Source organism: Pseudophryne corroboree, chromosome 2 (genome assembly GCF_028390025.1).
Source record: "Pseudophryne corroboree isolate aPseCor3 chromosome 2, aPseCor3.hap2, whole genome shotgun sequence".
Lineage (NCBI taxonomy): Eukaryota > Metazoa > Chordata > Amphibia > Anura > Myobatrachidae > Pseudophryne > Pseudophryne corroboree.
In genome coordinates this window covers 262,394,771-262,408,739 of record NC_086445.1, presented here as the reverse complement: position 1 = coordinate 262,408,739, position 13,969 = coordinate 262,394,771, and the positions used below count along the sequence as shown (strand labels likewise).

Here is a 13,969-nt window from a genome sequence, read left to right as displayed (position 1 = left end):
GATTTTCTACCCCCTTTTTGGAATCAGCATCCGCTGACCATTGACATAACCACAGAGCCCTGCGGGCCAAAACTGCCATAGCAGTAGTACGGCCATTTATCTGATATAATTCTTTAACAGCTTTGCTCATAAAATTTGCAGCATCCTAAATATGTTGCAGCAGCGTAATGATCTCATCCTGGGGCAGCGAGTCAAAACCATTTATAATAATATCAGACCATTTGACCACTGCTCTGGAAATCCAACCACAGACTATAGTGGGACGTTGTGCTACGCAAGCTGCTGTATAAATTGCCTTGAGAGTGGTCTCAAATTTACGGTCAGCTGGGTCTTTTAGGGTTATTGCCCCAGGCACCGGCAGTACCAATTTTCTTGACAGACTGGATACAGACGTATCGACTGATAGGGGTTTCCCACAACATTCTGTCCTCAGCAGGGAGGGGTAAAGAAGATAATAACTTCTGAGGAGTTTTACATTTTTTGTCAGGGTTCACCCATGCCTCCCTGGCCAGGGAGTTGAATTCCTTAGATACAGGAAACGTGGTTGGGGATTTTGGCTTTACATTAAAGTACAATTCCTCATCTGGTTCTGCCTCCTGATCGGGTATGGTAAGAACCTCCCTCTCAGCATATCACCTGTGTCATCTAAATCAGGCAGATCAGACAAACACACTCCCACACAGACCCCAGAGAGCCCCTGCAGTGACACAGAGAAAAAAAGGAGACCAGCACACAACACAGCAGCGCAGCGTATAGCTGTGTATATGGATCACACTACCTAAGCAGCGGCGCTACCGCTGATGTGCTTCCCCCTTGCTATGAGCCCCTGGTACCAGTACAGCGCCTGTAACAGCCTGGGTCCGTGGAGGAGCAGCGTGCATGCAGCCTTGTGATCCGCAGCAGCAGGAAATGGCGCCTTCCCGCCTCTGGTCCCGCTCTCCGGGAAGCCTCGCCCCCGTAATGGCACGCGGTCCCTATAAGTTTATACTGGCTTATTATGTATATAAACATAACAGAATGTTAACTGATAGTGCTGGGCACCCTGTGGAGTATATAACTCCTCTTAGCCAGTGTAGTCCGCGGCGGGCACCGCAGCTCGTGGCCCGTGAACGCCGCGTGATATGCTGCCAAACCGCACTGGGGGCCCCGGTGATAACACTCACTGCACCTGCATCTCTTCGGCATCTGTTAGAGGGTGGCGGCTTGCTGCTTGTGTGGGCACACACAGTGTGGTGTATGAACAGAACCTCAGGAGCTCAGTGTCCATTAACCCTCAGGAGGTTGGTTCGGTCCCCCCTCTGAGTCCCACGAAGCAGGTAGACTGGTTGCCAACCAGTACTACCTGAAAATAATAAACTAAAATAATTTTAAGGAAAACTCTCTGGAGCACCAGAGGAATGCACTCGACTCCTTGAATACACATTTTTCTAAACTGAGTCTGGTAGGAGGGGCATAGAGGGGAGGAGCCAGCACACACATACACACACTAAAGGTTTTGTTAAAGTGCCAGGCTCCAGTGGACCCGATCTATACCCCACGGTACTAAAGTACAGTTCCCCAGTATCCACTAGGATGTTAGAGAAAAACTGAAAATGTATAGCAGTACACAATGATAATGAAAGTATAAGAAGTTATAAAAATGTGCTTCTTGTAAAGTCTAATATCTTTACATATGTCTGACTTCCTAAAGCAACTTTTTTGGAAGCTTTGAAAACTATACAAAAATATTAAAAAGCATGATCAGATGTACACAATGCAACTTGTTTGGGAATGAAGAAAAGTCAAGGTAACTGATACATACCTCACTTCGAGTGTCAGGCGCAGGTTCCTGAGGATTCAGGCAAGCATGAGCAACCTTGATGACATACTCTAACTTCCGCGGCTGTTCCTCCACCTTCGCTGCCAAAAACAGAGCAGCAGGTGCTACAGTCTGTGATGAAACAAAAGACAACTGATAACATGTTTTGTTCTTATGCGTAATTGCTTAATAAATGTGGTGTCTTCGGCTACATCCAGACAGATGCTTATTATGGAGAAACAAGGAGCGTGCTGGAGGAAGTAGGAGTTACAGATGTATCCTCATACATCTAGCCTCAATACGCCACGCACTGCGAGATGCCTGGTGTGAGTGAGCCAACAGTTCCCGTGCAGCGATGCTAATGGTGGGTGTCTTTTGTGCTGAAAATTATCCTTATTCACATCTCTATGCAAATAAGATGCAAAAGCAGACTCGGCTGATTAGCATAATATACGGCATGCCTATATTTTGTGTGTGACTGTGGCTGTACCTGCATATGAAATGCTACGTTACAGTAATTTCAAGGAAAACACTGAAGTGTAGCATTCCTTATGCAGATAGAGCTGAAGTCACAACCAGTACAGGCATACCGCATATCATTTTAATCATCAGAGAAAATGCACAAAAAGTCACCCGGCGTTAGTACACAAGCTAATGACTAGAAGGACTGTTTAACAAGACCGCAGCAGCGATGGAGGCGGACACATCTGTATGTTTGTGCCATTTTGCACACATATACACAAAAAGGAGAGGCTATTCTTTGGCGTAGCGCACAAGGTGCAATAAGTTCAAATATAACTGCTATTAATTTGATATTGTTCCCAGTGCACAAAATAATCAAATAATAGCTTGCCCTTTCCGCTGCTTTTTATCTATCTTTATTTAAAAAAAAAAAAAAAAAAAAAAAACATTTCAATCAATAAGTGATAGCACTCCCTAATGCTGAGACATTAAGAACTATTACAGGGGCTTTTTTTGAAAACAAGTGCCAAACTTATTTAGTAAGCAAATAAGTATTGACTAATTTCACACCATAAACCAATAAGCAGTTTTCTGCATGAACGCCAAACAGCTTCATTTACACAATTTTACTACTCTGGGGCCAAGGACGTATGTATATACCTTAATGCTCACAGAGTCACTGCGCTGCCAGCTAGAGAGGAGGAGGCCTGGACCAAGACTGCACGCAGGCCTCCTCCTATTAGCAGTCTCGTTCCAGGCCCCCTCCTCTCTAGCTGGCAGCGCAGTGACTCTGTGAGTATTAAGGTCACTAGGAGATACGCAGGTCTCCAGGTAAATGGTGCCGCGGACATTTTCCCAGTGATTTCCTCACTGGGCAAAACACCAGGAAAATGCCCGTCTCGAAAGTTTCCATTTTACCGGTGATTTGTGCAGCGCTGCTGCCAACGTCGCAAGACTCCGGAGGAGTAAGTATTCAAGTAATGGGTGCAGGGTGTGCCGTGTAGGTCCAGCTAAACCGCACACCTTGTACCCATTTATAGATACGCCAGTGTCTGGTGATACAGGTTTTAGATGGAAACAGTAGAAGAAAAACATGATAAAAATGGAGATACAGGTAATTTGCTTTTAAACACTTCTTAAAGTTCTCAGTAAAGGTGGCCATACGCTGTGCAATTATTAGCCCGGTCAGCCAATTATCAGCTCATCAGGCAGATAAATGCATAATATATGGCCATGACCAAGCAGCAATTATTGTACTGTTGGGTATGGGAAATCTTGCAGCATGCACTACAAATGTGACAACTGCAGCTTGGATAGGACAGTGGATATACTCGCCCATAAAACAACCAAATATCTGATAGTGTATGGCAGGCCAGGCCAATCTGTGGCTCTCTAACTGTTATGGAACTTCAATTACCAGCATGCCCTAACACAATTTTGCTACTTCGGAATGCTAAAACTGTAGCAGGGCACGCTGGGATGTGCAGTTTCATAACAGCTGGACAGCCACTATTTGGCCAGGCCTGGTGTATGGCAATGCCAGACATTTAGGGGGGAATTCAAATGTTTTATGGGTTAGGAGCCACTAGATGGCATCTGACTGAGCGATTCAATTGTTGCTCTGATCGGACGCAAACAGCTACCGGCGCCAGCATTTCAGCTCGCAGCTCCCCGTGCTGGTGAGCTCAAAGAAGCAAAAATTGGCCTGTTTGGGCTCCCAAATGGCACTTTTCGCATCATGACCAGCACTTTGGTCGGGTTTAGCCGTTTTATGCTGCTATACCCGGTCTATCTGGGCACAAAGAAGATAAAAAATAGGATTTCATTTACCTACCGGTAAATCCTTTTCTCGTACTCCGTAGAGGATACTGGGGTTCCATTTAGTACCATGGGGTATAGACGGATCCACTAGGAGCCTTGGGCACTTTAAGAATTTGATAATGTGGGCTGGCTCCTCCCTCTATGCCCCTCCTACCAGACACAGTCTAGGAAAATGTGCCAGAGGAGACGGACATACTTTGAGAGAAGGATAGATAAGAATAGTGGTGAGATTCCGAACCAGCACACACAAACAGAGGAAAGCCATGCTAACCAAACTGGAAACAGGAACAGCAACAGCTGAACCAACAATACTTAACCAAGTAACATTGCAGAACAAAGCACCGGGCGAGCGCCCAGTATCCTCTACGAACTACGATAAAAAGGATTTACCGGCAGGTAATTAAAAATAAGAATTTACTCACCGGTAATTCTATTTCTCGTAGTCCGTAGTGGATGCTGGGAACTCCGTAAGGACCATGGGGAATAGCGGGCTCCGAAGGAGGCTGGGCACTCTAGAAAGATTTATGACTACCTGGTGTGCACTGGCTCCTCCCACTATGACCCTCCTCCAAGCCTTAGTTAGGACACTGTGCCCGGACGAGCTGACATAATAAGGAAGGATTTTGAATCCCGGGTAAGACTCATACCAGCCACACCAATCACACCGTACAACTCGTGATACTATATCCAGTTTGACAGTATGAAAACAACTGAGCCTCTCAACAGATGGCTCAACAATAACCCTTTAGTTAACAATAACTATTTACAAGTATTGCAGACAATCCGCACTTGGGATGGGCGCCCAGCATCCACTACGGACTACGAGAAATAGAATTACCGGTGAGTAAATTCTTATTTTCTCTAACGTCCTAGTGGATGCTGGGAACTCCGTAAGGACCATGGGGATTATACCAAAGCTCCCAAACGGGCGGGAGAGTGCGGATGACTCTGTAGCACCGAATGAGAGAACTCCAGGTCCTCCTCAGCCAGGGTATCAAATTTGTAGAATTTTGCAAATGTGTTTGCCCCTGACCAAGTAGCTGCTCGGCAAAGTTGTAAAGCCGAGACCCCTCGGGCAGCCGCCCAAGATGAGCCCACCTTCCTTGTGGAATGGGCATTTACAGATTTTGGCTGTGGCAGGCCTGCCACAGAATGTGCAAGCTGAATTGTACTACAAATCCAGCGAACAATAGAATGCTTAGAAGCAGGAGCACCCAGCTTGTTGGGTGCATACAGGATAAACAGCGAGTCAGATTTTCTGACTCCAGCCGTCCTGGAAACATATATTTTCAGGGCCCTGACAACGTCTAGCAACTTGGAGTCCTCCAATTCACTAGTAGCCGCCGGCACCACAATAGGCTGGTTCAGGTGAAACGCTGACACCACCTTAGGGAGAAATTGGGGACGAGTCCTCAACTCTGCCCTATCCATATGGAAAATCAGATAAGGGCTTTTACATGATAAAGCCGCCAAGCCTGGCTGAAGCCAAGGCTAATAACATGACCACTTTCCACGTGAGATATTTCAGATCCACGGTTTTTAGTGGCTCAAACCAATGTGATTTTAAGAAACTCAACATCACGTTGAGATCCCAAGGTGCCACCGGAGGCACAAACGGGGGCTGAATATGCAGCACTCCTTTTACAAAAGTCTGAACCTCAGGTACTGAAGCTAGTTCTTTTTGAAAGAAAATCGACAGAGCCGAGATCTGTACTTTAATGGAGCCTAGTTTTAGGCCCATATCCACTCCTGCTTGCAGGAAATGCAGAAATCGACCTAGTTGAAATTCCTCTGTTGGGGCCTTATTGGCCTCGCACCATGCAACATATTTTCGCCATATGCGGTGATAATGCGTTGCCGTAACATCTTTCCTGGCTTTAATAAGCGTAGGAATGACTTCTTCCGGAATACCCTTTTCCTTTAGGATCCGGTGTTCAACCGCCATGCCGTCAAACGCAGCCGCGGTAAGTCTTGGAACAGACAGGGCCCCTGCTGTATCAGGTCCTGTCTGAGCGGTAGAGGCCACGGGTCCTCTGAGAGCATCTCTTGAAGTTCCGGGTACCACGCTCGTCTTGGCCAATCCGGAACCACGAGAATTGTGTTTACTCCTCGCTTTCTTATTATTCTCAATACCTTTGGAATGAGAGGCAGAGGAGGGAACACATAAACCGACTGGTACACCCACGGTGTCACTAGAGCATCCACAGCTATCGCCTGAGGGTCCCTTGACCTGGCGCAATATCTTTTTAACTTTTTGTTGAGACGGGACGCCATCATGTCCACCTGTGGTTTTTCCCAACGGTTTACCAGCATCTGGAAGACTTCTGGGTGAAGTCCCCACTCCCCCGGGTGGAAGTCGTGTCTGCTGAGGAAGTCTGCTTCCCAGTTGTCCACTCCCGGAATGAACACTGCTGACAGTGCTAGTACATGATTCTCCGCCCATCGGAGAATTTTTGTGGCTTCTGCCATCGCCATCCTGCTTCTTGTGCCGCCCTGTCGATTTACATGGGCGACTGCCGTGATGTTGTCTGACTGGATCAGCACCGGCTGGTGTAGGAGCAGGGCTTTTGCTCGACTTAGGGCATTGTAGATGGCCCTTAGTTCCAGAATATTTATGTGAAGGGAAGTCTCCTGACTCGACCATAGTCCTTGGAAGTTTCTTCCCTGTATGACTGCCCCCCAGCCTCGAAGGCTGGCATCCGTGGTCACCAGGACCCAGTCCTGTATTCCGAACCTGCGGCCCTCTAGAAGATGGGCACTCTGCAGCCACCGCAGTAGAGACACCCTGGTTCTTGGAGACAGGGTTATTAAGCGATGCATCTGAAGATGCGATCCGGACCACTGGTCCAACAGGTCCCACTGAAAGATTCTGGCATGGAACCTGCCGAAGGAAATTGCTTCGTAAGAAGCTACCATATTTCCCAGGACCCGTGTGCAGCGATGCACTGTTACCTGTTTTGGTTTCAGGAGGTCTCTGACTAGAGATGACAACTCCCTGGCTTTCTCCACCGGGAGAAACACTTTCTTCTGGACTGTATCCAGAATCATACCCAGGAACAGTAGCCGTGTCGTCGGAACCAGCTGTGACTTTGGGATATTCAGAATCCAGCCGTGCTGGTGCAGCACCTCCTGAGATAGTGCTACTCCCACCAACAACTGTTCCTTGGACCTCGCTTTTATTAGGAGATCGTCCAAGTACGGGATAATTAAAACTCCCTTTCTTCGAAGGAGTATCATCATTTCCGCCATAACCTTGGTAAATACCCTCGGTGCCGTGGACAGTCCAAACGGCAGCGTCTGGAATTGGTAATGGCAATCCTGTACCACAAATCTGAGGTACTCCTGGTGAGGATGGTAAATGGGGACATGCAAGTAAGCATCCTTGATGTCCAGGGATACCATGTAATCCCCCTCGTCCAGGCTTGCAATAACCGCCCTGAGCGATTCCATCTTGAACTTGAATTTCTTTATGTACGTGTTCAAGGATTTCAAATTTAGAATGGGTCTCACCGAACCGTCCGGTTTCGGTACCACAAATAGTGTGGAATAATAACCCCGGCCTTGTTGAAGTAGGGGTACCTTGATTATCACCTGCTGGGAATACAGCTTGTAAATTGCCGCTAGCACCGCCTCCCTGTCTGAGGGAGCAATCGGCAAGGCAGATTTTAGGAACCGGTGGGGTGGGGACGCCTCGAATTCCAGCTTGTACCCCTGCGATACTATTTGCAGGATCCAGGGATCCACCTGTGAGCGAACCCACTGATTGCTGAAATTTTTGAGGCGACCCCCCACCGTACCTGGCTCCGCCTGTGGAGCCCCACCGTCATGCGGCGGACTTGGAAGAAGAAGCGGGGGAGGACTTTTGCTCCTGGGAACCTGCTGTTTGTTGCAGCCTTTTTCCCCTACCTCTGCCTCTGGACAGAAAGGACCCGCCTTTTCCACGCCTGTTTTTCTGGGTCCGAAAGGACTGAACCTGATAAAACGGCGCCTTCTTAGGCTGTGAGGGGACATGGGGTAAAAATGCTGACTTCCCAGACGTTGCTGTGGAAACTAGGTCCGAGAGACCATCCCCAAATAATTCCTCACCCTTATATGGTAACACTTCCATGTGCTTTTTTGAATCTGCATCTCCTGTCCACTGGCGAGTCCATAAGCCTCTCCTAGCAGAAATGGACAATGCACTTACTTTAGATGCCAGTCGGCAGATTTCCCTTTGTGCATCTCTCATATATAAGACTGAGTCTTTTATATGGTCTATGGTTAACAGGATCGTGTCTCTGTCTAATGTGTCAATATTTTCTGACAGTTTATCTGACCACGCAGCGGCAGCACTGCACATCCAAGCTGACGCAATAGCTGGCCTAAGTATAATGCCTGTGTGTGTATATACAGACTTCGGGATCGCCTCCTGCTTTCTATCAGCAGGTTCCTTGAGGGCGGCCGTATCCGGGGACGGTAGTGCCACCTTTTTAGACAAACGTGTGAGCGCTTTATCCACTCTAGGGGGTGTTTCCCAACGTGACCTATCCTCTGGCGGGAAAGGGAACGCCATTAGTACCTTCTTAGGAATTACCAATTTTTTATCAGGGAAGGCCCACGCTTCTTCACACACTTCATTTAATTCATCTGATGGGGGAAAAACTACGGGTAGTTTTTTCTCTCCAAACATAATACCCTTTTTAGTGGTACCTGTAGTTATATCAGAAATGTGTAACACCTCTTTCATTGCCTCAATCATGCAGTGAATGGCCTTAGTGGGCATCAGGTTAGACTCATCGTCGTCGACACTGGTGTCAGTATCAGTGTCGACATCTGGGTCTGCTTGAGGTAGCGGGCGTTTTAGAGCCCCTGACGACCCATGCGACGCCTGGGCAGGCACGAGCTGAGAAGTCGGCTGTCCCACATTTGGCATGTCGTCGATTTTCTTATATAAGGAGTCTATACGTGCACTCATTACTTTCCATAAGCCCATCCACTCAAGTGTCTGCCCCGCAGGGGGTGACATCCCTTCTAAAGGCATCTGCTCCGCCTCCACATCATTATCCTCATCAAACATGTCGACACAGCCGTACCGACACACCGCACACACACAAGGAATGCTCCGAATGAGGACAGGACCCACAAAAGCCCTTTGGGGGGACAGAGTGAGAGTATGCCAGCACACACCAGAGCGCTATATAATGCAGGGACTAACTGAGTTATGTCCCCTATAGCTGCTTTTTATATTATATATATATTGCGCCTAAATTTAGTGCCCCCCCTCTCTGTTTTTACCCTGTTCTGTAGTGTAGACTGCAGGGGAGAGCCAGGGAGCTTCCTTCCAGTGGATCTGTGAAGGAGAAATGGCACCAGTGTGTCTGAGGGAGATAGCTCCGCCCCTTTTCCGCGGCCTATTCTCCCGCTTTTTTCTGGATTCTGGCAGGGGTATTTACCACATATATAGCCTCTGGGGCTATATATTGTGGTATTTTTGCCAGCCAAGGTGTTTTTATTGCTGCTCAGGGCGCCCCCCCCAAGCGCCCTGCACCCTCAGTGACCGGAGTGTGAAGTGTGCATGAGGAGCAATGGCGCACAGCTGCAGTGCTGTGCGCTACCTTGGTGAAGACTGATGTCTTCTGCCGCCGTTTTTCCGGACCTCTTCTTGCTTCTGGCTCTGTAAGGGGGACGGCGGCGCGGCTCCGGGACCGAACACCAAGGACTGGGCCTGCGGTCGATCCCTCTGGAGCTAATGGTGTCCAGTAGCCTAAGAAGCCCAATCCGGCTGCAAGCAGGCGAGTTCGCTTCTTCTCCCCTTAGTCCCTCGCTGCAGTGAGCCTGTTGCCAGCAGGTCTCACTGAAAATAAAAAACCTAAACTATACTTTCTTTCTAAGGGCTCAGGAGAGCCCCTAGTGTGCATCCAACCTCGGCCGGGCACGAAATCTAACTGAGGCTTGGAGGAGGGTCATAGTGGGAGGAGCCAGTGCACACCAGATAGTCATAAATCTTTCTAGAGTGCCCAGCCTCCTTCGGAGCCCGCTATTCCCCATGGTCCTTACGGAGTTCCCAGCATCCACTAGGACGTTAGAGAAATCCTATTTTCTCTTACGTCCTAGAGCAGGCCTGGCCAACCTGTGGCTCTCCAGCTGTTGTAAAACTACAAGTCCCATCATGCCTTGCCACAGGTTTGCTATTAGGGAATGCTAAAACGATAGCAGGGCATGCTGGGATGTGTAGTTTCACAACATGTGGAGAGCCACAGGTTGGCCAGGCCTGTCCTAGAGGATACTGGGGTTCCATTTAGTACCATGGGGAAGTACCAAAGAAACAAACTGGGTGGGAGAGTGCTGAGGGTCCTGCAGAACTGATTAACCAAACTGAAGATCCTCAGAGGCCAAAGTATCGAACTTGTAAAACTTTGCAAACATGTTCGAACTTGACCAAGTAGCTGCTCGGCAGAGCTGTAATGCCGAGACACCCCAGGCAGCCGCCCAAGAAGAACTCACCGACCAAGTCGAGTGGGCCTGAACAGATTTCGGAACCGGCAAGCCTGACGTGAATAAGCATGCTGGATAGTGAGCCTGATCCAGCGTGCAATGGACTGCTTAGAAGCAGGACACCCAATCTTATTGGGATCATAGAGAACAAACAGCAAGTCAGATTTCCTGTGATGAGCTGTCCTTTTTACATACACCTTCAAAGCCCTCACAACATCCAAAGACTTTTAAGTAGCAGAGGTGTCCGTAACAGCCGGAACCACAATAGGTTGATTGATGTGAAACGCGGACACCACCTTCGGAAGGAATTGCTGAAGAGTCCTGAGTTCAGCTCTGTCTTCACAGAAGATTAAATAGGGACTCTTGTGAGACAATGCCCTCAGTTCCGACACACGTCTTGCAGAAGCCAAGGCCAACAGTGTGACGGTCTTCCGCGTAAGTATTTTACGTCTACCTCCTGTAAAGGTTCAAACCAGTCCGATTGGAGGAACGGCAGCACCAAATTGAGATACCAATGTGCACTGGGAGGCACGAAGGGAGGCTGGATGTGCAGAACATCTTTCGAGAACGTCTGGACCTCAGGAAGAGACGCAAATTGTTTCTGAAAGAAAATGGACAAGGCCGAAATCTGGACTTTTATGGAGTCCAGACGTAGGCCCACATCCACACCCACCTGCAGAAAAAGCAGGAAACATCCCAGATGAAATTCCACCGCAGAATATTTTCTGCTCTCACACCAAGAGACGTATTTCTTCCAAATACGGTGGTAATGTTTAGACATTACCCCCTTCCTGGCTTGGATCATAGGCGGGATGACTTGGTCAGGAATCCCTCTCCTGGCTAGAATCAGCATTTCAACCTCTATGCCGTCAAACGAAGCCGTGTCAAATCTTGATAGACGAACGGCCCCTGTTGCAGGAGATCTTCGCGAAGATGTAGAGGCCACAAATCTTCCAGGAGCATCTCCAGAAGGTACACGTACCAGGCCCCTCTTGGCCAATCTGGAGCAATGAGAATTGCTTGAACTTTTTTCCTTTTTATTTTTTTCAGAATTCTTGGGATTAGTGGAAGTGGAGGGAACACGTACACCATCTGATAGACCCATGGAGTTGTCGGAGCGTTCACTGCCTGTGGGTCTCAAGACCTGGAACAATACAGTTTGAGCTTCTTGTTGAGACGAGAGGCCATCATGTCGATTTGTGGAAATCCCCATCGACGTGTCAAGCACCTGAACACCTCCGGGTGAAGGCCTTACTCCCCCGGGTGCAGGTCGTGTCTGCTGGGGAAGTCTGCTTCTCAGTTGTCTACTCCCGGAATGAAGACCGCCGACAATGCCACAGCGTGTTTTTCTGCCCAGAGGAGAATTCTTGATACCTCTGACATTGCTGCTCTGCTCTTCGTTTCTCCCTGGCGGTTTATGTACGTTACTGCAGTCACATTGTTCGACTGAACCCGAATGGACCGGTCTTGAAGAAGATATAAGGCCTGCAGAAGGGCGTTGTATACAGCCCTGAGTTCCAGAATGTTGATTGGAAGGACGACTTCCTGACCTGACCATCTTCCTTGAAACTGCACCCCCTGGGTGATCGCTCCCCAACCTCTGAGGCTTGCGTCTGTGGTTAGCAGAATCCAATTTTGAATCCCGAACCTTCAGCCCTCGATTAGGTGAGAAGTATGTAGCCACCACAGAAGGGAGATTTTGGCCTTTGGCGACAGACGGATCCTCTGGTGCATGTGAAAATGCGATCCGGACCATTTGTCCAACAGATCCAGCTGGAAGGGCCTCGCATGAAACCTTCCGTACTGAAGCGCCTCGTAAGAGGCCACCATTTTCCCCAGAAGACGAATGCACAGATGCACCAATATCCGGGTTGGCTTCAGGACATCCCGAACTATCGACTGCACTACCAATGCCTTTTCCAACGGAAGAAAAACTTTCCGTGACTCTGTGTACCGTCTTATTCCCAGAAATGGGAGCCTCCGATTTGGCTCTAAATGAGATTTCGGAAGATTTAGAATCCACCCGTGATCCAGGAGTAGTCTGGTTGTGAGACCAATGCTGTCCAACAACCTTTCCCTGGACGGTGCCTTTATCAGAAGATTGTCCAGGTACGAAATAATGTTCACTCCCTGCTTGCGAAGGAGAAACATCATCTCTGCCATCACCTTGGTGAACACCCTCGGTGCTTTGGAGAGACCAAATGGCAGAGCCTGGAACTGGTAGTGACAGTCCTGTAGTGCAAAGCGTAGATAAGCTTGGTGAGGCGGCCACATCGGAATGTGAAGATACGCATCCTTGATATCCAGAGACACTAGGAATTCCCTCTCCTCCAGACCTGAGATCACCGCTCTCAGAGACTCCATCTTGAATTTGAACACTCGTAAGTACGTGTTCAACGATTTTAGATTAAAAATCAGTCTCACCGAACCGTCCAGTTTCATTACGACAAAAAAGTTGGGATAGAACCCCTTGTTGCGCAGATGAGGTGGAACTGGAACAATGACTTGAGTCTGTACCAGTATTTGAATGGCATCCTGTAAGGTTGTACTTGCCTCTTGTGAAGCTGGTAAGCCTGATCTGAAGAATCTGTGAGGTGGGAGCTCCTGAAACTCCAATCTGTATCCCTGGGAAATAAGATCTATGACCCAGGGATCCTGGCATGATGTTGTCCATAAGTGACTGAAATTCTTTAGTCGGGCTCCCACCTGCCAGTCTTCCAGGCCACACGGTCCCCCATCATGCAGAAGGCTTTGAGGAAGCAGAACTGGAGCTCTGTTCCTGAGAACCGGCAGCTGCTGGTTTGCGTAGTTTACGTCTGGCTCCTCTGGTGGCAGTAGAAGATCCTCTGACTTTGCCCTTGAACTTGGCAGTCTGAAAGGACTGTAGGGTAGGTCCTCAGTAGGTCTTCCTGGTTGAGGGAGCTGCAGAAGGAAGATATGTGGATTTACCCGCAGTAGCTTTGGAAATCTATTTGTCCAGTTCATTTCCCAATAAGGACTCAACTGTGAAGGGCAGGCCTTCCACGCCTTTCCTGGAGTCCACGTCCGCAGTCCACTGGCGTAACCACAAGCCCCTGCGTGCTGACACTGCCATAGCAGTGGTGCGTGCATTAAGCAAACCTACTTCTTTTATGGCTTCCATCATAAAGTTCGCAGAGTCTTGTATATGTTGCAGGAGTAACACAATCTCCAAGGAATCCAACCCTTCAATAAGATTACTTAACCATTTAGCAATGGCTTTAGTAATCCACGCACATGCTATAGTAGGTCTCTGAGCCACCCCAGCAGCTGTGTACAAGGATTTGAGTGTATTCTCAATCTTACGATCAGCAGCGTCTTTCAGGGAGGCTGCACCAGAGAAGTAAGTATTGCGTCTCTTTCTCATTGCGGGACAAGTTATTAGATAATAGAAAT

At 48.5% G+C, this 13,969-nt stretch overlaps 1 protein-coding gene across 4 annotated transcripts in view; it reads right to left on the bottom strand.

The window, feature by feature from the left end:
• Window positions 1-13,969, bottom strand: part of CCNT1 (cyclin T1) — an 84,979-nt gene that overhangs the window by 55,251 nt on the left and 15,759 nt on the right. For all 4 annotated transcript variants that reach the window (XR_010213146.1, XM_063952748.1, XM_063952749.1 and 1 more), the window contains exon 3: window positions 1,802-1,930. Coding sequence is in view for 3 of the 4 variants with exons in the window: in XM_063952748.1 (XP_063808818.1) it covers window positions 1,802-1,930 (129 nt within the window). In the remaining variant the exon portion in view is untranslated. The remainder of the gene's footprint in view (window positions 1-1,801; window positions 1,931-13,969) is intronic.